Source organism: Anarhichas minor, unplaced genomic scaffold, assembly GCF_050575085.1.
Source record: "Anarhichas minor isolate MPS153535 unplaced genomic scaffold, ASM5057508v1 ptg000010l, whole genome shotgun sequence".
Lineage (NCBI taxonomy): Eukaryota > Metazoa > Chordata > Actinopteri > Perciformes > Anarhichadidae > Anarhichas > Anarhichas minor.
Window position 1 is genome coordinate 4,721,290 of NW_027466456.1, and position 25,627 is coordinate 4,746,916.

At 44.9% G+C, this 25,627-nt stretch overlaps 1 protein-coding gene across 1 annotated transcript in view; it reads right to left on the bottom strand.

The window, feature by feature from the left end:
* The window catches only part of notch2 (notch receptor 2), a 38,443-nt gene that overhangs the window by 7,073 nt on the left and 5,743 nt on the right, over positions 1-25,627 (bottom strand). Inside the window, exons 2-22 of the mRNA XM_076087709.1 lie at positions 19,918-19,999; positions 9,181-9,455; positions 8,303-8,510; positions 8,078-8,211; positions 7,488-7,610; positions 6,865-7,098; positions 6,432-6,587; positions 6,156-6,341; positions 5,633-5,746; positions 5,380-5,493; positions 4,989-5,222; positions 3,817-3,927; positions 3,521-3,713; positions 3,045-3,190; positions 2,812-2,925; positions 2,561-2,680; positions 2,234-2,386; positions 1,803-2,031; positions 1,314-1,515; positions 432-585; positions 94-278 (exon numbers count right to left, since the gene is read on the bottom strand). Of these exons, the coding sequence (XP_075943824.1) occupies positions 94-278; positions 432-585; positions 1,314-1,515; positions 1,803-2,031; positions 2,234-2,386; positions 2,561-2,680; positions 2,812-2,925; positions 3,045-3,190; positions 3,521-3,713; positions 3,817-3,927; positions 4,989-5,222; positions 5,380-5,493; positions 5,633-5,746; positions 6,156-6,341; positions 6,432-6,587; positions 6,865-7,098; positions 7,488-7,610; positions 8,078-8,211; positions 8,303-8,510; positions 9,181-9,455; positions 19,918-19,999 (3,467 nt within the window). The remainder of the gene's footprint in view (positions 1-93; positions 279-431; positions 586-1,313; positions 1,516-1,802; positions 2,032-2,233; positions 2,387-2,560; positions 2,681-2,811; positions 2,926-3,044; positions 3,191-3,520; positions 3,714-3,816; positions 3,928-4,988; positions 5,223-5,379; positions 5,494-5,632; positions 5,747-6,155; positions 6,342-6,431; positions 6,588-6,864; positions 7,099-7,487; positions 7,611-8,077; positions 8,212-8,302; positions 8,511-9,180; positions 9,456-19,917; positions 20,000-25,627) is intronic.

Consider the following 25,627-nt stretch of genomic DNA (forward strand, 5'->3'; position numbering starts at 1 on the left):
GGGGGCTTAGTATTAACGTGAAATGTAAAAGCTTTAAAACCTACAAACCACCAACACACACATACATACACAAACAGCTGACAATGTACTTACTATGCACTCGTATGTGCCCTGATAGTCTTTGCATGTAGCTCCGTTGCGACAAGGGTTTGACTGGCACTCATCCACCATCTCATCACAGTAGCTGCCCGTGTATCCTGGCTGGCACTGACACCGGTGGGAATTGCCCACATTCAAGCACCGCCCGGCGTTCTTGCACACGTTTTCAACCTCCAGACCTGGTAATGGTTTTAGATTTGGTAAAGGAGGCACATAAAGTGAATAAAAGAATGTGAAGATATGTGCATAAGGTAAGAGTTTGTCTGATACAACTGTAGGCAGGAAACTACATTTTCATTGTAAATACTAAATATTGTGTTGTAGGGCCTCACCCTTCCTGGCGGCAAAGTCCTGGCAGGACATGTTAGGGACATCACAGTAATGTCCCGTCCATCCTATTTGACAGTGGCAGGTCCAGGAGGTCGACGTCTGAGAGCAGGTGCCGCCGTTGTGACAGCGCACCTGGCTGCAGAGGTTCACGAAATTCTGCAAAAAAAGAAACAAAAAGAGAGAGAGTTGCAGTTGGTTGTAAATGTTACACAGACAGAAGGAACTGCACCACATCCAGCCACCTTCTTGAGTTACATACTTTCAGTTTGGTGCATCTAACCTAACCAACTTTCTTATTCAATATACCCAATAATAGTGGGAATATCAGGCGCAAACAAAGCTTCTCAAGCGCTCCGAGCTGTGTTTTTTTTGTGTGCCTGGTTTTTTGTGCGTTTTTTAGCTGGGAAAAACGCTGTGGTGGACATACAATTTTGTGCAAAAAATGTGATATTGTTTGATTAACAGAAAAATCATACATGTTTAAATATATATATATAAGTTTAATGATTTCTCTGTTTTCCTATGATCATGTGTTAAAACACTAATAATGATTGTGAGGAATCATTAACAGTAATCAGTTAACATTGACAGACAAAATATGTAGACATAATATTTATAACTTAAAGGTAAACCGAGCAAATTAATTATTTGGAAAGATTATATCAATAGAGTACCCTCCATATTATGTTCTACTCTTTTAAAATAGCTTTCAGTCTCAAATAGGTTGGTGACCCTTGTTATAAATGTTAAATATGAAATTACATAGATTATTATATTAGATGTATAAATATTAAATGGCTAAGAACGCATACTGTAGGACCCAGCTCAGGCACATTAGCTGCAAACCCACACCGTTCACTTGCGGTGACGCACAAACACTATACCTGGCAGTTCTGTCCATTGTATCCCACAGGGCAGGTGCAGCGGTAGGTGCCCAGGCCATCGGTGCAGGTGCCTCCATTCTTACAGGGATGAGAGTCGCACTCATTCTGCTCGTACTCACAGAATGTCCCGTAGAAACCAGGACGGCAACGGCAAGAGAAGGTGTTGATGTCGTCAATGCAAGTCCCATTATTCAGACAGGAGCTGGAAGGAAGGAGGAAAACAAAGTGGTGACTACAGACTGTCCAGGGTGCTGAGTTTACTTTAATAAAAGGAAAAACTGAATATAGCAAACAAAAAAACCTATTAATGGCATACATCTTAATGAGATACACAATCTGCCAGCACCAATGGCTGATTCACCCTCATATCAGGCAAATATTCCGTCAGATAATTGCAGGAGATGCAGTAGAAATCATCCAGGAGGAATCCATTGCAGAAGAACAGAACGATTGAGCTTTTATGGTTCGTGCTTCGAATGAACGACTCACCTCTCGGTACATTCAAGGATGTTGCGTTCACACTTGATTCCATCAAAGCCTGGTCGGCACTCGCACACAAAGCTGTTGACGTAGTCCCGGCAGACGGCACCGTTCCTGCAGGGCTGGCTGGCACACTCGTCGACCTCGGTCTCACAGCGCTCCCCTTCAAAACCGGGGCGGCAGTCACAGGAGAAACTCCCGACATCGTCCACACAAGAGCCTCCGTTCAGGCATGGGCCTACAGAGGGGAGGAGAGAGAGAGGGGAAAGAGACTTTCAATGAACAAAAACTTGATTTACTGATTGAACAAATCCTCCAGGTTATCAACGAACAATCCACCAGCAGTTGACTAGTCGCCATAGTCCATAAATGCAGAGGTGAGGCTACCACTGGGTGCATTCAGGTACTAATGAGGTGAATTAGTTGAAAGTGAAACTCACTTGGTGAGCAGTCGTCAATGTCTGTCTGACAGTTGTGTCCGCTGTATCCAGGTTGACATTTACACGTGTAGCTGCCCGGGCTGTTCATGCAGCGACCAGCATTTTTGCAAGGGCTCTTCCTGCATTCGTCGACATCCTCACTGCAGCGTGTACCTACACGATTGTGACCAAACAACAACACATTAGCACGGTATCAATCTAGCAGTAATACCTAATATTAGATATGACTTTGCTCTCAGGCACACTGTCTCATAGTTTCCCTCTATCTCGACTCACATCCACACAAACTCAATCAGACGGACACGTATCTCACAGACAGGCACATACCTTGCCAACCAGCAGGACATCGACAGGTGTAGGAGGTGTAGTCTGCAGACGGACGGCACACTCCTCCCCTCTCACACGGATGAGAGGCACAGGGAACCTGTTCCACCTCACAGAATTTACCTATTTCAACACAGCACACATTTTATGAATGATAAAACAAGCAAAAAGGGTACTCAGTTGGCTGCTACAAAGACATGCGGTTGCATGCTAATAAGTGGATGTTGATGTGGTGGAAGTGTGATGTCACTAACCTGTGAATGGCGGACTACATTGGCAGGAATAAGTGTTGACTCCGTCTATACAAATGCCTTGGTTCAGACAGGGCCCGGATGCACATTCATCTGTGTTCTTCTCACAGTTCACACCTAATACGAGAGGAGGGGTGATTCAAATATGTATTATTTAAAATTCAGTGCCGTTTACTCTATTGATTGCCAAGTCTTAAAAAAATGCAGTGTTAAAATATGTTAATTGACATCATTACCTCTGAATCCAGGTTGACACTGACAGGTGTAGCCATTGTGTCGGTCCACACAGGTGCCACCATTTTGGCACGGACTGGGCTGGCACTCGTCCTTTTCCTGCTTACACTGTTGTCCCTCCCAGCCAGCTTCACACTCACAACGATACCTTTACACAAGAGAAAGGCCAGCACGAGTTTAAAGAGGAGAAATTAGCCACATAATAATAATAATAACAGCAGCTGGTTTTTGGGCCAAACCTATTGCTGTGGCAGCGCGTTCTGTCTGAACGGCATGTGCCGAGTTTTGCTGTTTGTGTGTTTGATGCGTCATTTGATCAGCTTCTCTGACAGCCTTTATAGAGACCACCAACCAAACTATTTTGAACAAATATCGCCCAATAATGACCGGTGTCCAATCCATCGGTGCAACCTTAATAGTAAGGATAGTTGTATCTCAGAACATAGCGTTTCAGAGTAGCAGTATGAGGTCAACGTACCCGTGTTGCTGTTCAATACAGTCTCCGTGCTCACAAGGCTGAGGAGCACAGTGGTCGGTCCCAGAGAGGCACAGAGGGCCGTGGGTGCTGGGCGGGCACAGGCAGTAGAACCCGTTGATCTTGTCGAGGCAGCTTCCCCCACTCATACACGGGTTTGAGTTACACTCGTCGATCTCCACTTCACATTTAAGTCCTGTCAGAGAGCAATTCAGAGGGAATTCATTCTTGATTATCCTGTTGATTTCAGTAACAGCATCCAAATATCAGCTTTACTGGGGTATCTTAGCAAAACGTACCTGTATATCCTGCGGTGCACACACATTTGTACTCGTTAATGCCATCGTGGCACTCTCCCTTCTCACAGGGGTTGCTGGCACAGTCATCTTCATTGATCTCACAGTTCACCCCTGAGTAGAAAAAAACATAAATTCACAAAGGGCAACAATAGCCAGGTTTATGTGCTTAATCATTTTTAATTGACTGTGCGTTTGCTCAGATTTAAAAGTAGCACACCAAAAACACAGAGTGAAGAGTTGCATAAGAGGAGAAGCGGATCAAGCGGCTGTTACAAAATGTGACAGTTAAGTAATTTACCACCGGGGGGAGCAAGACTCCATAAAAATGTAGTTCCGCAAGAAGTGAGAAATGTTAACAAAAAGCTTTAATGGCCCACTACAACTAGAGTGTGGCATAGTTATAAATCTATCAAGGATAACATTAGAGGAAAGTGGGAGAGAAGAAGAGAGAGGAAAAGGATGAGTGACAGAAAGATGAAAGAGAAAACTAGACAGAGAGAGGAAAAAGGAACATTTAAAGAGGGGAAGTGAGGGCATGAAACCAGAAAATGAGAGCTGACAGGCTGAGCTGAGGCAGTTTTGGTTAAGTGAGGACAGTGCAGACTTCAGTACCAGGTCTCAGGGTGGTACAGCGTACTGAACTGAGCCTATTAATCCACAGAGCAACGTGGGTAGCACCACTGGACCCAGACTTGTGACTGCTGTACACACAAGCGCTCTCCAGTTTATACATCGAAAGTTACACAGGAAGCTCTAGACATGGGGGATGGGGGGTCTTTACATTCAGGAGCACCTTAATGTGATCTGGCTCAGACTCTTTCAAATAAGATTCGGAGTTAATTTATCCTTCGGTCTAAAGTGCCGGATGATCGAGAACTCAAACAATGTTTTGCGTTTATAGTTCAGTCTGTATGGTTACTGTAGCAAAGAGCTGTATTTAAAACCCAGTGGCAGTATTTTTGAGGAGAAAGTGTCTGAAACTCCTCTCGCACTAGTGCCATGGAAGATACAAAGAGGCTACTGGCTTGTCAGGTGAGAGAGTTGTACAACTGCATCACTTACGTACCATTATGTCAAATGACACTTTTTTTCTTTGAAGAATAAATTAGAATGAACTTGTCTCACTATACAGGCAATGATTTTTTTTTTTTTGTAGCACACCAAGTATCTACCTGTGGTTCCTGGTGGGCAGTTACACTGGTAGGCATTGACCAGGTCAATGCAGCGTCCTCGGTTCTGACATGGGTTGCTGTGGCACTCCTGGACCTGGATATTACAGATGGAGCCCGTGTATCCAGGTTGGCACTCGCAGGAGAAGGTGGCGATGCCGTCTTTACACACACCGTGGTGGCATGGCTCTGGTACGCAGTCGTTGATGTTGTCCTCACAAAGTAGACCGGTGAAGCCTGCGGAAGGACATTTTCTCTTAGGCTATTGCGTCATGGATCAAGTGACTATTTCAGATTAAGTGATGCAGTCTACCACTTACTACTTTATAGCACAATAGCAGAGCAGGCCCGACACATTAGAACAAGGATTTAACATGTGTTTATTCCTTTTTACCTTCAGCACATTCACAATCATATCCGTTGGGTCGGTCGATACACTTGGCCCCGTTTAAACAGGGCGTGCTGGAGCACTCATCGATGTCGATCTGGCACATTTCACCGCTGAAGCCTGAAAACAGAACAACACGATGAGCATGATAACAAACACACACGTTAAAAGACAGGACGGACTTCATAAGCCAATTCATTTTCACTCTGATTGTGCGGAAACCTGAAAAATACATGAACATAGCTACGCGTGTACTAACCTGCTGGGCATTCGCAGACGAAGCGGCTGACCTGGTCCAGACATTTCCCCTGGTTCAGACAGGGCGAGCTGATGCACTCGTTTATCTCCACCTCACAATGAGTCCCCTCAAATCCTGCATGGCGAGAAACAAGTTTTTATGATTTCGCTACGGACTTTATGTGTTTAAATAATTTCATTTGAACCTTGTGGTGTCATCTCCACCAAGGAAGTCACGTTTTTGCTCAAACATTGTCTATTTGTTAGCAGGATAAAAAATGGTAACAGCTCTGAATGAGATTAAAAAAGGTAGGACATATTTTCCAACATTTTATAATAATTTTCTTATGAATTCCCAGCACTTGTTCGGATTATACAATGTGGCACATGTATCATAATAGTGTTTATCCCTCTGGATCTTTCAGATTTAGATGATAAAATGTAATCCTTTCAAATGCTGCACTTCTTTGAAGCTCATTTGGAACAGACCGTCTGATAAAACTGCTTAAAATGTAAGGTAATTCATAATTTCTCAGGGAATGTACCAGGCATGCAGATGCAGGTGTAGTCCCCGATGCGATCCAGACATGTGCCGTCGTTCTGGCAGGGGCTCGAAGCGCACTCGTTGACGTCTTGTTCACAGCGCGGCCCAGCGTAACCCCTCACACAGTTACATGTGAAGGAGCCGTCGGTGTTCACACACTGACCGCCGTGCTCGCAAGGGTTGGTACCTGATGATGAAGAGGAAATAGGCATGCTTGAAAGCAGAACAGACTGGCAGAGGTACATGTTATGTGTGGTTAGAAGGTTATCTTTCTCACCAATGCTGCATTCGTCTCTGTCGATGTTGCAGGTGCTACCTACATACCCAGGTGCACAGTTACAGTTAAACATGCCACTGATGGGGTTGGTGTTACAATGAGAACCCTCTCTGCAGGGGTTACTGATACAGGCGTCATCTCTATGGCAGAGCAAGCCTGAAAGGAACATTGTGTTGACAAGGAATGAGTGAACTAGACACGGTATTGAGTTCCACAGTTAATCCCCAACATGTCAACTAATGCACTTTGCTGAAACTAGTTTTGAGAATTCGAAAAATCCAACACTCAAGCGACCGATGGTGCAACTTCATCACTCGCTCAGTCGGGGACAGACATGCGTTCAGCTATTTGAATAACAGATCCAAATGCAGAAAATGTCCAAACTGCAGTAGTAGTTTGGAGTAATTGAACAAAGGTTGCACTACTGGCCTACCTGTCTTTCCGTAGGGGCATCGGCAGACGAAAGACGCCACGCGGTCGATGCATGTGGAGCCTGCGCTGCACGCAGCTGTCGCACAGTCGTCGATGTTGATAGAGCAGTCGGGTCCACTCCAGCCGTTAACGCACACACAGACGTAGCTGCCAAACAGGTTGCTGCAGGTACCGCCATTCTGGCAAGTGTTTGGCTGCAGACGACACTCGTCCACATCTTCGGTACAGTGCTGACCTGTGGAGAGGCATTAGGAAATGTAAACATATGTTGCCCAAGGAAGCTGATGTTTGCATGTTTGCTTTGTAAATGGAAAGCTTGCGTATGCAGTACAAGCGTGTTAGCACAGACACGCCTTGTGTGAAGTACGAGGCTCTGTAGCATGAAGAAAAAAAATACAGAAGACTGGTAGGAAGTGAGATATCAAAACATGAAAGGATCCAATTTATTTATTGAAAATATATTTCAAAATGATATGGCTAGAATATCTAGAAAATGAAGAGGTAAGGACACAAACAATGTGCTTGCGATTTCATTTAAAAAATGTGAAAGACTTGACATGACATCACTGCAAGTAGTCATGGCAAGAAGATGCAAACAAACAATTGAACACACAAATCCCTTACCAGTCCACTCTGGTGGGCACTGGCAGTTGTAGGTGTTGACTCCGTCCATACAGGTTCCTCCATTGGCACACTGATGACCGGGGCAGTCATCAATGTTGCTCTCACAGTTAGTCCCGTTGAAACCTGGCACACATGATCGGGGAAGACATGAACTCAAACATCTAACTTGCACATGATATTCTCTAGTGTACATTAGTATTATCACATGTCCTGGTAGTGTATAAATATCACTTGTGTGTGTGTGTGTTTGTGTTTGTTGTGTCTACTTGCTAACTGTAGCAGACTGACAGCACAGTGTTTCCAACACAACACAGCAAACAGTATCAGACTGTTTGCACCTCAAACAACATAATGCAACAATACAGAAACTCAAAGCTACATTCATAGATAGATAAATACCAGTAATTGTATTATCTTAAACGCCCTCTCTCTCTCTCTCTCTCTCTCTCTCTCTCTCTCTCTCTCTCTCTCACCAGGCAACAAAGTTGTTAATATCTCTGTTGGTGTGCGGTGGTTTAACTTTTAAAAGGTGGTATTTTTAGTTCACATTCAGCTGGAACAAAAGTATTTCACAATCTGAATCCCCCTACCTGGGAGGCAGTGGCAAGAGTAGCTGATTTCAGAGTTCTGGTGGCAGGTGCCTCCATTAAGGCATGGTGAGGGTGAGCAAGGGATGTACAAGCTTTCACAGTGTCTGCCCGTAAACCCTGGGTCACAGGTACACCTGTAAGGACAGAGTACATTTCATTTAACTCAGTCGTATTTCCAGATGGTGGCATATTTCACATTTGAAATATTACAAACTAGATTCTCACTTGTAGGAGCCAGGGGTGTTGACGCATAAGCCTTCGTTCTGGCATATAGAGGGCGTGGCAGCGCATTCATTCGTGTCATTCAGGCAGCGAGGACCTGTGTAGCCAGGAGGACAGGAGCACGTGTAGCTGCCGGCAGACGGAGAGCTGCACGTCCCACCGTTGACACAGGGGCTAGAAAGACAGCTGTCCTCATGCTCACACTGCGGTCCTGGGAGTGAAGAGGAAGGAGAAGAGCAGAGCATTAGTGCTTCAGCTGTCAATGTGTCCTCCACCTCTGGAAAATGACGGCTCAGATAATAGAGGACAGCAATATGCAATGACGGATATATTTTTGTGGTTATCTGAAAGACTTGATATCGCATGTTGTATTTTATCCAATGATACTTGCAGTACAAGTAAAATACTTTTTAATCACCTTCTGGATCCATTAATACATCAAGAGATAATCATGGGATGCCAGATTTGTTTTCACTTCATCAGTGCAGTGAGAGAAAATTGCTTAAAGATTTTTCAGCATCATTAAGAAGTTAATGTTGACTGCACAATGTAATGGCTATAGAATAACGGCAGCATCTGTATTTAGACGTGTTCCCTATAAGCTTGCCGCAAGTCGTTTTTTATAATTATAATGAAATGTCGCCTAAACCAGCAGGAATGTTGCAACACGTGTCCTGTATTGTTGCGAGCTGCTGGGCCCTACATCTGGATTCACACCAAGAAGCAACTTGTTCCTTGCTTTAAGGCTTGATTTTTACTTTTGCTGTATATGTTATGAGGATATAAGGTATAGCAGTCTTTACAGCTAGCAAGTGTGAACAAAAGTCAGATATCACTGCCCTACTGGCAAACTCCTGAGAGGTGATTAAACAGCATCTTACCTGTCCATCCTCTGGGGCACTCGCACTTGTATTTGTCGAGGGACAGCAGGGAGCAGACACCCTTGTTGGCACAGGGGTTGTTGGGGTAACACGTGGAGTTCTGGGGAGTTTGGCAGTGCTGTCCGGTGTAGCCAAGAGGGCAGGTGCAGGCGGCGCTGCCTGGCACGGGTACGCCCGCTAACATGGACACAGAGCAGTTCCCTCCGTTCAGGCAGAAGCCCGGGTCACAAGGGTCCTTGTGGTGGCAGTACTCACCCAGGAAGCCTGGTGCACACCTAAACACACACGCACACACACACACACAGAAATCAATGATGGAGCACGCAGAGGCACACACAAGGATTTAAACCGAATCACCCCTCAATACAGACACTACAGCTGAAACATGAATAAAACAATTGTGTGTGTTTGACAGAGACGTAAAGAAACAAAACAAAAGCGTGAGTTTCAGTCAGGTGCACACACTGCACCACATCAGACAGCAGCATTGATACCAGAGCGTAGCGTCTGCACTGGAGTCCTGCAGTACAGACAGATCAAAGGAAAGAAATGAACCAGCACAGGTAAACACTGGTGTCTAATGCACATTCTATACTGTGATGTAAACAACAGTATGTGGGGACCCACATCCCTGAGCAGGAGTACAAGCAAAATGTGTGGTTGTGCATTGTTCAGTTACTATTAAAGGGTTAATGGACTGCATTTATGTTTTGCTTTTAAAAGAAATATGAAGTATTTACAGTGCAAGGTACACACACACACACACACACATAGGTTCATGCGGCCATGAGCTGCTTGACAGAAGAAGTTGGAGCATTGTGTCTTGCTGAAGGCCATTTTGAAATGCTATTAAGATGTGAATCGCTAACCCTATGATTATGATTACTGATCTGAGATACTCAGAACCCTGAGCTGTTGCCCCACAAACCCCAGTCAGAGAAAAGGGGGAAGCTGCGCTTGGTGAAAGGGTTAAACCGGGGTCAGTGCCGGAAAAGAAGAAGTCAGAAAGTAGAAGGATATGAGGTGGAGTTATCTGGAAGTTGTTGACTGGCAGCAAACTAAAGCTAGTGGAAAGCACCAGCACGTCTGTGGGCAATGTAGAAGATGAACCATGTCCATGGCAACAGATAAGTAATGTCATAATGTCCACAGAAATGTGTCCACAGTAAAGGTAAAGACATTTGCAAGTTGTTCACGACAAGCTGTGTGGTGTACGACTAAAAGAAAAGCAGCACTCTATCGTGTTGTGACCACATTTGGTTTTTTCCTCCGCTTATTCATCAGCCCCTTTCTTTCCATTTCTCTTTCTTCTTCTCAGTGATTCAGCGACACGTCGAGCAGCGGAGAGGATATTACAATATTACACAATGTCCACGAGGACATCATCAAAAACAGAGATTCCTTTCGTCACTTTCTATTCCTCTGTTTGTTCTCAGTCCCTCCCACTTTCACACACCACTTCTCCTCTGTGTGTGTGTGCGACGGCATTTGGTCAGGGGTGTTATTTTGTTACTGAGCAAAAAATACGTTATTAGTCAGGTAATTTCCTGTGTAATGCTATTTTGATCAGCCGTCTGTTGCATTGTTTGGCACATGGCTGACACGCTGTCTAGGGACCGTGGGCGACGGAGCGGCCGGCTGCCTCTTACACGGGCCTCTAAACCGGCCTCCCTAGAGGGGCTCAGGTAACATAATAGCGGAGATACACCACAGAGTAACTAACACACACACATACGCAGGCACAGAGAAATTAATACCTTCTTTCATAACCTTTCCAAATGGATAAATATGCTTCTTTTTTTTCCACAAATAACCGCACCTCTAGGATGTAAATATAAAGGGTATCAGAAGTATCAGAGATCGGTGTTATGAGCCATATAAAACAGAGACGAAACATTGGAGGTGGGAATTATCTGAAATCCAGTCTCACGCTTATTAACTTTTATTTATTATGGGCCACTCCGCCCCTAAGCAGCCTGAAGATATTAGGTGATGAGCGCATGGGAAAGAGGGGGGAAGTCGACTCAGCGATCAATCACATCTGTGAGGATACTACTCGGTATGATGTGTGAGTCAGCCAATGTCTCCTCAAACACCACAAACAACAAGCTGACAACAAACACACATTAGGCTACAGTATATCAAATGCACTGACGTGTACACAAACCAACCCCAAACGAATGGAATCAACACCATAATGTGGAGCAATATGTTTTGAGAGTTTTCTATTTGTTTAAACTAGATATGACAGAAAACTCTTTTACTATTTTCAAGTTTAGTTTAGTTCTTATTCCATAGACCAAAAATGATAAAAAAAAATAAAAAAAAGCTCTTTATTATTGGGGCCGTTCTGTCTGACAAGGCCCTAACTCATTGTTGGTTTTTGTCTGATTTCATGGAATGCTTTACAGTAACACAACATAGTATAATATTCTAAATGTATATTTTGTCTCCCGAACATATTCTCTATAACTCTGCCATGTGCATGTACTCATGGTGCTGGTAAACAGATAAACAAGTTGGCAGGTTAGTGACGCAGGATCTTCAAAGAAGAGACGGACTTCATGCCTCTTCACTTCCACTCTGTCAGATTAGACATGGCCACCCTCCCTCTTTCCTGTCTCCGTCCCTGTATCAGCACGTCTGCAGTGCAACCCCCGACACACATGCCAATACACACACACACACACGCGCGCACATAAATACACAAACACAGAGACGTCCCTCCCCACTCCGAAGGCAAACACAGCTTGGTCATGATATCACAACAAGACGGCCGTCGTGGGAATTAGGACTGCTTTCTTCTCCTCCTCCCCCTCTCAGGGAGGAATGACATGGCCTTCTGCCCTGGGACATACATCACATTAGCACACTGTCATGTGATGAACACCGTGTCCAGGTTAATACCAGGTTTACGTTTCACTGGGATCATTTCACACATTTTTCACTGTTTAAAACTATGGGGAATACGAGCGGTATCTTCAACAAAGTCAAGGAGAGAGAGAGAGAGAGAGAGAGGGAGGGAGGGAGAGAGAGATTGGTGGTCATGCAACTCTACACCACCCTACAAGAATTATTTGCAGCTTTGAGAATTTTTTGAGAAAATTCCAAAGCGCTGACAGGAAAGATGCGCAGCAATCTCTATTAAATTCAATCGCTGCTATCCAACCGGTGTTGACAGAACCAAATGCCATGGCGTCAGGAAGTGATACCACCCCGTCCTTCAGGTTTCACTCCCAGATAGACCGCTCATTCTAAGCCTCCGGCTGTATCGCTATAGAGCCGGAGGCCAGCAGACAAGGCTGAGCACGATTCACATTATTGTCAGGGAGTGGTGTGTCTCACTGCTGAGGAGATAAACACAATGGCACACTAGTCTGTCGCTGAACGCAACACGGGGGTGTAAGTGTGATTCTTCAGACACGCTTTCATCCACTCTAACAGAACAAGGGCAAGAAGTTGCACACGGATAAATGCGCCGCTCTACTTTCATGAAAAGAAAAGGGAGCGGAGAGGGTTTTCTGCAGCCAAAGTCATCTATGGGATTCTTTGTTTTGCTCCATGAGGGCTTTTTTTTCCTCCTCTTTCCCCATCCTTCTCTTACTCCGTGCAATTTCCTGCAGCCCTTCTTTTCCCTCCCTTTCTCACTCCTCCACCTCTCATTTCTAACCCACTCTGGAGGTGTCAGGTTTCTACAGCTGGTTCACATTAGCGCCCCCATCTCACGCACACCCCTCCCTCCCTCCCTCCCTCTCTCTATGCACCCCTTCTCTCCTTCGTCCTCTCTCCCGCCTCCTCCTCCTCTACCTCATGCTGACCTCTGCCTGTCCTGGCTGGCCGGCCGTGGGGGGGGGGGGGGGGGGGGGGGGGTGTTTCAATGAGCAGAATTGGGTGGCTTGAATCTCACTCACTCGTATAATGTCTCCCATGTCTTTCATTTCTAATTCCTATGTCTCAAGCTCCTCTCTGACTCTCCTCTCATCTCGAATCTCTAATTCCCCTTTTCTTTTGTGCTAAACCTCTCCACCTTCCTCTCCTCAACTACGATCCCACCACCTCCTCCACCTCCTCCTCCTCCTCCTCCTCCTCCTCAGCAACGCTTAATAACTTCATCATGCTCTCCCCCTGCGGCCATCCCAGAGAAACAGTGTGAGAGTTGTGGGAGAGCATAAGCCAGCTCACATTTCAATCCCTGGATCATTCCCTGGCTTGGCTAGAGTATAGGTGGTCTATTCACTGTACTGTAGTCCCGTGTGTGTGTGTGTGTGTGTGTGTGTGTGTGTGTGTGTGTGTGTGCGTGAATGAACATCACAAGTCAAGTGCGGAACACGTTACTGCTGGCTTTGCTGTTGCTTCAATGCATGGCTATGCTGCAAGATGCCTGGTAGATTATAGTAAGGAAAGAAAAAAGCTCACGAGTAGTTCAGTTATATTCAGACGCTGCCGCTCTATCAGACCCAGAGAGTCTGCAGAAATGTTAATCCAGATCACAGGATTTAAGTTTTGAAACTGCAGCCTAGGGCCGGGTGATATCATTATTATTATCTCAGATATTGCTATAAATAATCAAAGTGATGTTCAAAGCAATGGACCGTGTTAGTCATGACATGAGAGCAAACTCCTCCTATATGTGTTAATCAGCTGGATGATTGAGATGAACGTTCACAGTCATATCAGAGCCGGAAGTGACACAAACAGCGATGCACTTTCTTGACCTCAAAGGTGAACGGGGCGGCCTGACCCGGGAGATCCCGTGTGGTGGAGTATATCTCAAAAGGGAGGTGCACCAGCATGTGACCTTATCTGCTCTACCTCCACTCAGCAAAGAATGCTTTGACACCATTTCTTCGCAGCTGCTGCTGCTACTGTACACGAGACAGATGGGAGCTTCAGTTGAGGAAGAGCACCCGAAAATTCAGACATTATTTGTCCGATCACAGATCTGTCTCAGTGTAAATGCAGTGTGTTGATAATATAGGTCTGGAATGGGAGCAGTGTAATATCAGCCAGTGCCACAGTCTGTGGGTACATTAAAAAAAAAAAGCACTTAAATGTAGATGTATGGGTTCAATTGTGGGTTCTTTTTAGGGGGATGGAAACTATGAATCTACTACTTCAACAAACAATCGTTAGTAGCTATGTCGTTTTAGTGGTTTGTATATTTGGCACACTCCACTTTTCATACAGCAGAGGCAGTAGAAATAACATCGGGGGCGGGCGGGAGTGGTCTGAGAATGATGTCCAAGTTGTGGAGAAAAGAAAGACACAAGAGAGAGAAAGAAAAACAGGAAGGTGGATGAAGTGAAGAGGGCGCAATGAGGTGACCAGAAAAGCAATGAGAGAACGAGACATACGGAGAGCAAAGGAAGCCGGGCAGTCACACTGAGAAGCTTCAGAGGAGACAGAATAAAGGAGTGCAGAGCAGGGTGGAGTCCAGACGAGGGACATGTGGTCAAATCTCAGGCTGTGATCAAAAAGACTCATCTGAGTGGCTGTGGTACGCAGCACGGGAACCATTTTCTCTCTAAGCCTGCCGCTCTATGTTGTTCTGTCATTATCCCGTTTCTGCGGTTGTTTAATGTGGAATCTCCAGTAATAGGTCTGTCGGCCTATAAAGTCTTTTTTCTTTCATTAAAAATGTAGAAGGAAGTGTTTGTACTCTCTACTTTAGCTCACTGTTAGTAACTGAATGGCTATTTCTGCAGCTTACTCAAGAGATTCTTGAGATGCTAAAAGTTGAATCAAATGTAATTAAATATAAGTAGTAATAGCTGCTTTTTTGTAATTAACTGAGTGATGATGCACTAAAGCTCACACTGGTAGGAGCCTTTACATCACGGTGCATGTAAGGAGAACGTGTGGCCGTATGACAAAACTGAGGTGCTTTTGACCCCACGGTGTCATCGTCGCTGTGTGACAGAGAGCCACTTGTCACCTCACTGTGTGTGGGTTTATGGTCTGGTTGGTACATTCCCCACTGGTTTGTAAGGCTTCCTCTTTCTGAGAGCAGGGTTTGCGTCTCTAGAACTCCGAGCAGCCTGGTGCTCATCCGCATGTTTGTAGGTTTTTACGGGGTCCTTTGTTTGTTTTTTGGGGGGTTTTGGGGCTGTCGGTCGAACACAACAAGCAACCGTCACCTCGGGCTCTGAGATATTGTGCGCACCATTTTTCACAAGTTAAACAATTGATTGAGACATGCACTCAAGAGAACTACTACCATGTCCACCATCCAAATACTGAACCTGGTGTGATTGGAGGGATAGTTTGGATCTTTTTTAGGTCGGGTTGCATGAGGTAGTAATGTACTGCTGTGGACGAGGGCAGCAGCAAAATGTATTGCCAGGCAGCCTTTTCTGATGGCGAACTGAAGAAAGTGGTTAATACACCGACTATGGATGAGAACCTCAAACAACCCAACATCAAAAACTAACTACTAACTAACTAATAATCTATCCCTTTAACTGAACTTCAGACCTCTCTGTGCCATCATGTGAACTTGCCCTAGGCTCAAGGTGCCCCGGAGACACACACACACACACACACACAGACATGGCACATACGAAAACATACACACAAAGAAACTCTTATCATTGTGGTTCCAGCCTAAACCACATCTACAGCGCTGTGAGCAGAACTGTGGGAAGGAGATAAGTCTTTGGAGAGTAAGAGCGGGAAATCACTGCCGTGGGTTCCAGTCTCCTACTCTGGCTTTTGTTGACTTTAGTTCGGATCATATGCCTTACCCACTTAAAATCTGAGTGTGTGGGGGTGTGTGTGTGTGTGTGTGTGAGTGTGCCTGGGAGAGTGAGTGCTGTGGAGGTGTGGAGCAGAGAGGAGAAGTGACTGTTCCAAAACCATTTTCTGCCAACTATCTTCTCTGCTTTGCTCTACCTCCTTTTCAACCAAAGGACATTCTTTCTGTGAGGTAACGAGGTGACACAAAATGGTCAGCCGGAGGGGGAAAAGATCCTCAACAAAGCTCTGACAACACACAGATGTGAATGAGAGATAAAGCAGGTACGGCTGTAATAAGGGCGAGAGGGCGAAGGTCTAAACAGTAACGGGGGGGGGGGGGGGGGGGGGGATTAAGAAGCCTGGTGAGTCGTGTCCAGAGGCATCTAAATCCCTGAAGCAAAGGGAGGGACAGAAGCATGGACGGATGAGTGACAGTTTGATGAAGGAGGCGTAGCAAGAGGGAGATTACACTCCTCTCTCTGCTCCGCTTCTCTCCCCCCCCCCCCCCAGGCTGCTCTCTCATCATTAGTAAGGAGTTGTGCTCCGAGGCATTCCTCCTCAAATTACCTGAAAAAAGACATCCTCTTTTCTTTTGGCCCCTTTCTCTTCCTCTGTCTGCCCCGTAGGCAGATTCTACCTGTCAGATCAAACAGGCAGCAGGTCTACACAACACAGTAGCTCTCGACCCTCTTTCAAAAAAAACTTTTTTAATAAACATAAAGGCATGACAGTGACTGCAGGAGAGTGAGAGAGTGAGGAAGAAAAAAAAATTGCGAGGGAGGGAGAGTTAATCAGTTTGCACCGTGGCCCAACAGCAGACAAAGAGATCTTGTTCTGGAGGAAAATAGGCTTTCGACAACTTAATGTGTGTCGCCTCACCCGTACTGCTCAGGTATTAAGTCAGTGAGTCAGACTCCATGTTGGGCTGCATTCACTCTAAATTAAACAGGAAAAACAAACAAACAGTCCGACGCAATGGCAGGACGATAAAACGATTTTATGTAATTATTAGTAATACATGTGGCTATGAAATGCAGCTTTCTCTTAATATTCTATTGCAAAATGTAATGACTTTCTCTTGTGAGGGAGCTACGTAACAGGACGACAAAAAGTTAAATTAAAAGAACAATACTGCAGTACTATTAGTAATATTAGTAATATTGCAATACTGCAATGCTGAATCAGCATTCCAACAATAACCGTAACATTTGGCCGTCAATGCCGTCTGCCGTTACCGGTATTCTCTCCCGACCTCACCCAATGTTTTTGGGTTGTTTTCCTGCTGTCGTCCGCCACTAACATGATTTCATGTGAACGCAGCATTAGTGTCAGGAATCCTTGGCCAACAAACCGGACCACTGTTTCTGTGCACTTCGTCAATACCTCGTCAGAAAAGAGTTATGTATCCCTCTGGTTACAAATGCTTAGCAATCAAACTTGTGACATGCACAGATCTACACCTAGACACACACTCACACACCTTTTTTTCCTCACACCCAAGGGCGATGGCTTGCAGTGCCACCGGTTAGACGGCTTCCCTGCACCCTGCTAGTCAGCTAGTCGACCTCTCCCATGCACTAATACTCTCTCAATATTCTTCATGTACAAAATGAGACACCTGAGCAAATGTAACATTTTCCAATGTCATTGTCATTATAGTCATTGTCTTGAGGAGGAGGATCTTCCCTATCGTCTCTTTTCCCTTCTCCTTATCTGTCTTAAATGGAAAAGACACACACACACACACACACACACACGTATACTAGAGTAGTTCTATGTTTTCCAGAGTTTCCAGAATGTATGGGAACTCTGCAGAAGTTGCACAGAAGCTCATTCTGTTCACATAAACAGGGGCCCCATCTTCCCATTGTGCAGCGGTTTTCATTACGTATATCAAACAATAAGAACTGGATTAATGGAGGAACATTACTTTACCTCTCAGCATTAAAAGCGCTTTTACACTCGGAATGTCTTAAAATGTCTCGCAAAAGGAATTTAACTGTCCATCAGTTGAAACTCATGAACTGTTTCACAATACAGTTGCTCCCAGTGTGACCCCCCAGGTGTGATCCATGTGACACAATTAGGCTGGTCCGAGCCAAAAGGGCCAAAGTAACTGTTGACTTACAACCGGCTGCCTTTAACACACTGAGGAGACTAATAAACACATCATTTGATTTCCACACAATGAGTCTTTTCATCAGCAGCACAGTGCAGACGGGGCCAGACAGAGGCAAGTGCGTGCATTGGAGTCCACAAGTGTGTGTGTGCGTGTGTGTGTGTGTGTGTAGTTCATGTTTACTTGTGAACTGACTAGTTAATCGGTCTAACAGTGGGCCTGCACTCTGTCAGCTGACTGGAACTGAGAGACACCTCTCTGTGTGTCTTCAGGGAAAAAGGCCTCTCTGCCTGTTTTTATCAGCAATATCATCATTTCATTCATATAATAATAAATGATGACTTTAGAAACGGAGACAGCTAGGCTGAGCGAGAGCGCGAGTAAATACCGCAGATATCCGATAGTGCCAGACTTCTTCAAAATGAAAAATGACTAGTCCCCTAGCACAAAAAAAACATCAAATGTCAAATTAATCATTTATAACTGCAATTAAATACAAGCAAAGTTAATAGGAACAACGTCAAAAAATAAAACCTGAGAGGATGCGGTCAAACCTTAAACAGCTGCAAATGATTATAATGTTTTTTCATAGGAACTGTTGGCATAAAGGCGTGTTCTACTGGTACTGCATGTCTACCGTCTCCCCGTATTTAAAGAGCAATACACGACATTCTCAGCATTTATAAAGCAGCAAACTATTTTCCACGTAAATAAATAGTGGAGTAATGTCTACGTGAGCTGAGAATGAAGTCACTCTCCCTCTGTGTGTGTTGTTATCAGAGCTTCTCCGCTTTTTGTTGACACAGCCGGGCCGACCTTGCGTGCTTTCAGTGCATGTTAGTGCATGTTAGTGCATGTTAGTGCATGCGAGCGCGCTCCACTGATTAGCTCACGGCCACCGCTCTGCAATGCTCTTATACACGGCGGTTACGACTCTTTTAAGAGTGTTTTTCAATGAAAATGAGGATAATGTGAAAACTATCATCCCCTCTAATATCGCAAATTGCAATATCAGCCAAATGCACGTACGACACAAAAACACCTGCAGAACAACGTCTATCTGACCTGACGGAGGAATGTCAAACACTGATTAAGGAATGTCGCTTTCCTTTTTTACAGAAGAAGCAGAGTGTTGAAATTCCAAAAGCGCTGGGAACAGACACACAGCGCGATTCACATCACATTTGATGAAATATGAGCAGGTTCATGAACCAGCTTTGGTGTGTTTTCGTTGGGAATTTGGCTCGGGAGTGGCAATGCAATTATAAAGATAGCAGAGTCTTAATTACAAACTAGGCTAAGCTGTCAAGAGAGTGGAAGGCATAGATCAAACAGGCCACTGCCCTCCTTCACGCTGCAGCACTTTCCCCTTAATGATCTGATTGCACCACCGGTAGCAGAAGAGACTTACTTGTGTGGTAGCAATGGTTAGCGTACGTGTCATTTTGAATCAACTGACTAAGTTTCAGATTGGTTTTTTTCTCATCTATTGGACTGAATAGACTTTCACATGTAATAGAAACGTCTCGTCGTCGTCTCGACGTCCCGCAGGAACAACAAATCAGTGGGCAGTAAAATGTGTTGGCTTCAATTCTATAGCAACAGGAGAGTAAGTAACAAAACCCCCCGAAATGTCCTAAATAACATCTTGGAGGTGGAAATGTGTGTATTGGTATTGTTCCCAGTGCTGGTGTACTTAGTCAGAGACAGAGCCGTCTTTTATTCCCCCTTCCGTGCCTGAGCGAAGCCTCATGGTCCTGTGGACGGGCTGGGGGGGTTGATCTAAAAATCCTATTTCTGTCACATCCAATCCCCTCATGAGGTCGCTTCTACCGCTGTGTTCACATTGCTGTCACAGTGTTGTACCAGCGCGTGGATCTCACCTGCAGTACTCAGTGCCATTGTTGAAGGTCAGACACGTAGCATTGTTGACGCACGGCGCCTTGTCGTCCATACATTGCAGAGCTGCAAGAGACAAGAGAAAGAGTTAGAGAGAGTGAGAGAGAGGGGCCCTTCATCTGCTAAACACTTCCAATATTGGCAACATTTTAAGCGTGACAATTTAATACAATTATTAATCATTCATTAACACAGGTTTATGTTGTTATTTCAGTGTAGTAGAATGCTGTATCACATGGGGCTGTGGTAAAATCATCTTCACCCTTCAAACAGTAAGAAGTGCGTTTCAGTTATCCACAATGTTTAATGCCGTTTCCATCATGTCTCCTTCTTGTCTTAATGTGTCTAGACACAGACATACAGAGACACCATTATGATGATGATGCCCTCTTGTATCCTGTGTTAAAAAAAACAGATATTATTCATGTGTATCGAATAAATACCCTGTTGGGTAGCTCTGGCCTTGCTTGCAATGATTCAGTCCTGCTGCCACTGCTCAAAACCAATTCAGGGTCCCCCCCCCCCCCCCAGAATATTGGTAAGAGTCCCCCCTCCACATAGGCCACACGTTTATCCTCCTTCTTACAGAGATAATGCAGAAGGTTCGCCACCTATCTAACAAACTATGCAGAGCCAGCCTGAAATCAGCCTGTGGTCACAGGGCGGCCAGATGGGCAGGCCGACAGAAATCAGCCTTGACCGACGACAACAAAGCCCGACTATCTCCTCGCCAGTGCAACACTTATAGCCAGACACATCAGCTATTGTGTGGCCCACCAGAAACACATGGCTCGGTAGTCTTCGGGCACACCATGCCGGTCCCAACGTGAAGTGTGGTGTTCTCAGTCCCAAATGAAGGAAGCCACTGTTGTGTTAAGTGTTTGTCTGTGTGCGATTAATTAGGAACAACTATAAATCTTGAGCACGGATTGTAAAAATGTATGATCATTTTTGTTTCATTTATAGCCTCGCATGTCGAAGAATCCCCACTCTGCTGAACGGGACTCTGTGTGCGAAGCTGAGGGTAGGTCAGCTGATTTCAAAGAAACGCCAACAATGTTCACAAAACAGTCATTGCAATACAGGAAGTGCACCGAGCGATGGTGTTACTTCCTGCGCCTGGATTAATCACAGTGTCACTCAAACTCGAGCCTTTGTGAAGACACTGACTGTTATTAACCCGTGTTCGTGGTGTTTTTAGCTCCACGTAGTTTGTTTTTAAGTGATGCACATTCATAGTACAGACTGTGAGCTGGTACAGTAAGAGAGCGAGGGCAGAATATTTGCCCTGGAGTCAGGCTGACAGGCATAGTCCATTAGACACGGGGATACCGTACATAAACCACTGTGAAATTCATTATTCCAACAAGCACGCACACAGGCTCGTGCACAGTCATCCACTGTAATAAAGTATGAGTTGATATCAGGCTGCTGCTGCAGCACAAGATACCAAAGAAAACACGGTGCTATTTCGGGACTATTTCTGTACTGAGCAGACATGCTGCGTGCACGCTTGCTACGAGTCAACACACCAAAAAAATCATGCACACATAATATCAAAACGCAGACAGCAGAAGATCCACTCAGATGCGGTTAAGACTTGTGACACAGTGGAACTTTCACTTTTGGTCACGTTTAAGCCAAAAATCATATTCAAGATCATGTTTACTCTGCTTTTGAATAAATCACAAAAAAGGCCATAAAACATGATTGCAGTAAATCTGGGCAACATGCCATAGGGTGTGGCATGATACCAGCATTCTGGCAAGAAACAGACAATAGCAAAATCAGCAAAAAATAGAAAAGAGTGATGCTGAGGGGGGGGGGGGGGAGTGCTGAGAAGACCGATGCATAAGGCAGAGGGAGAGAAATAATGGAAGACACAGCACAGACCGGAAAAAGATACTCTCATCCCCCGACTGGTTTGACGAGCTTCCCATGCACGCTGTCGTCACGCCGGACACAATGATCCTACCAGATTTGGGACTGTCTGCTATTGTGCAATTGTAACACACACACACTGTATATATACGGGTCACAAATTCCCCCACTGAAACTTTTGGAAAAGGTTTCAGCCATCCGTCTCTCTCTAAAGTCAAACAAGCTAAATGATTCACACACATTCCCTGACACATTCGGCTCATATCAACCGCATTGTGTCCTCTCTACCTGGCTGTTCTCACACTTCACTATCAACAAACCGCGGACACGAGCATTTCCCAGGAATGAGAGCCTTGATAAAGCCCAATCGGCAAAGTCAACAGTGAAACTACAGGCAGATGGTGCGAGCTGAGAAAAAACACACGGATACCTGACCCAAAGATAACTATTCTTTAGATCATTCCTGATCAAATGCCCACTTTGCTTTTCTCACTCACCACCGCCGCATCTTCCTGCTTGTTGTGTTTGTTTATGTGTGTGTCAAGGTGATAGGGGGGGGGTTAAGTGGAGAACAAAAGCAGGAGATTTACAATGTCTGCTGTCTGGTGGGACTGGGAGGAGAGCTGTGTGTGTGTGTGTGTGTGTGTGTGTGTGTACGCGCATGTGTGTGTGTTTCCTGCTGGTGGAAGCTGTATCTGTAAAGATGCCATTATGCACAGTGTGAAAAATGAGTCTTTAAACACAGATGTCCAAGTGCTTTTCTCAAACTTTCCTCAATGACCTCAACATTATAACATAACATTATTTACATAGCTCTTTTTCAAAGATAGCTACAAAGTGATCCTGTTTTATCGCCTTCTATAGAGGACATTTTCCTTTACGCTACAGTGTGGCCAGGCTGTTAAAGGCAGTAATGGCTGAGGTTACTTTTTTTGCTGAGTACTTGTCTGTATCTGTGGCGAGATGGAGAGGAGGGGGAGGCGTGATTAGAGGGGATGTCGGGGGTCGTGTGTAGCGATATGTTTCCATTCACCCGTTTTTAGGAACATTTCTTCAAAAGCTTAACAAAAGCAGAAAGCCCCAGAGCACAAAATAGCAGGTGTGTAACCACAAAGTCCCCAGTTTTGATTCCAGACGAGGGGCCCCTCGTTGTACGTCAGCCCACTCGCTATCATCACACTGGCAGACAATGGCCCCCGCAGGCGACACCAGGATCAGAGGAGACTTCTTCAAAAATGGAAAGATGCCATCTTATGCCGATGTCAGTTTTGGTGAGAAACTTGAATAAATCCAGTCGTTTGAAGGAGACGTTTTCACAACAACATAAATAGATATTACAGATGAATTATGACTGGTTTAAAATACTACTAAGCTGCTTATAATACATCAGTAAAACTACTGATGACAAGATTTTTTTTTTTTTTTTAAATAGTCTGGAGCCTTGTCGACCAGCTGTTATAATCAAACAACAATATGGATCAGCAATGATCGGCAACTACAATCTTTTACGCTGATCCGAACCGTGACATTTATGATCCGTTGCCCCACTAGTTGCAGTTGCAACACGGTCCAAAGTCGTTGTTGTGCCTAAAGCGTTGGATGTTTGCATGAATAAACCAAACAGGTAGCGCAGTGACCGATCTACACAGGGAAACAGGGTATTATGTGCGACATCATCAACAAGCAGACAACACCGGTGTCACTTCTCGCACGTTTTGGTGACTCAGTTTGGAGGATTCATCGTGGACTCATGCCAGGGAAAGACCTTTGTGTGACCCCCCCCCCCCCCATCACCAGTCAGTCATGCAGTGTGAAAACCACAAGGACTGAAAGAGTCCCGATTACAACACAGCAGGTTGTGGAGTGTGAACAGTACAGCAATCTGACCACTTTGAAAGTCGTGTAGTGTGAACTTGGCCATGATTAGCCCCGTTACAAACTAAATGAAAATGTGACACAGAAAGACAACAGCGGCTCGTTCGTCTTGGCACTCTGGATGATCAAAGTTATGAGTTATAGCAGTTAGCACAGGTTTCGGACAATATAAAACTCGGCCTTGTATCAGTAAAGCAATCCACCAACAGTTCACCTGCCATAACCTACTCCAGCCCCAGGGTTTAACATTACAAATGACACTTTCTAGTTTTACAGAGTTTATCGAATATGAAGGAAAGGCGACCCGTGTCACCGCTGGCTCGCATCAACGTCACGGTTGTAGCTGAGGACGACACTGTCAGCGTTTTAAAGCGGACGTCCTCATCTAAGTGCACTGAGACAACGTATCCTACGCAATTTGGTGTTACCCTTTCTCTTCCTCTAGGGCCAACAACAGGTTGACGTTTTGGGTTTTTATTTTAACATTTTGTCAGCTATTTGGGTCCATTTGCATTTGCGGTCGATGACGAAACTTGGATCTATCAACTATAACTATTATTAGGTCAAAATTTCTGATTGCCCAACGTCATTTTTGGCCAATTTTGACAGCCTTGATTCTAACACGACAAACTAAGACGGTAACATTTTACCTGCTAAACATCAACATGCTAACATTATTATTGTGACGATGTTAGCATGCTGAAGGTAGCATCTTGCTCAAAGCGTTTCTAAGCACAGCCTCACAGAGCCTGTAGACTCTTAAGTCTAATCTAGTGCGGATAATCATTGTTTTCCTCTTCATTTAACTTTTCACTTTCTATTACTAGAAGCATTTATTGAGCTGTGGTTTCTATAAACTGCAGTGAACGGCAGCAACCACAACTACTTTTGGACACATGGTGAAATAAATTCTAAGTAAAAATAAGTTTAAACCATTCTCCTCTTTTTTTTTTAAACACTGTATTTTTCTGTGAGAATCTCTTCAAAAGTGTGAATAAAGAGAAGGCCGAAATCACAGCCCTTTAACGGCCTAGATAGAAGAAAAAGGCAGAGAGAGAGAGAGAGAGAGAGTCGGGTTGTTGTGCTCAGCTGGCATCACGCCGGATCCTCCCTCAGCACTCGCCACTGCTTTGTCACCGACACCACAGCGCGTCCCTGGAGGGGTCGGGCCATGTCATGAGAAGAAAAAAAAAGACTGTGGTAGATAGAGGAGGCGTGATGGAAGGAGAGGAATAGACGGGCTTTAGAGCTAATAGCTGAGGATTGAGACGGGGAAGTAATTACGAGCGCACAGACAAAGACTACACACGAATGGGTGTTCCTGAGCCCTGGCACGCATCCACACAGCGGAGGGCAGGAAGTTGTTCGCGCCGAGTGAGGAAGTAACCCCATTTCCTGGAATTGCTGCACAAGCCTCTATATCCAGCAGGCCAAGCAGTCGTTGTGGCAACTTGCAATAAAATACCCCGTAGCTCAGCGTGGAGGGAGGGAGATGATGCTCAAACTAAACGCTGTTACCCCGAGGGGAGCTTTACTGGCCCACACAAACAGCAGACCAACCAACCAACCAACCAACCAACCAACCAGGGTTTTTTTTAAGGCTTTTAGTCTCGCGGGTCAGCTTCAGTTTAGAAGAAGACGGTAGAATACTGTAAGAAACAGATACGTGTCGACACACACAGCAAAGGTGTGCGATTACAAAGACTGTCTCAAGTAAATCCCCGAGATCTTTATCAGGGCAAATCAAGACACTTATTAAATGTAACAGTATCCGCATTAAACCTGATCCATTTCCGATCCTTTGTTCAATGTAACCCACTGCAATCTGGGTAAATCAGCTGTCAAAAGCAGGGTAATTTTAGGGTAGGGTGATTTTTAAACTAAAAGGTGTTACAAGTAGAAAACTCCCTTGGGGAATAACTACTCAGTGCGCAGGTT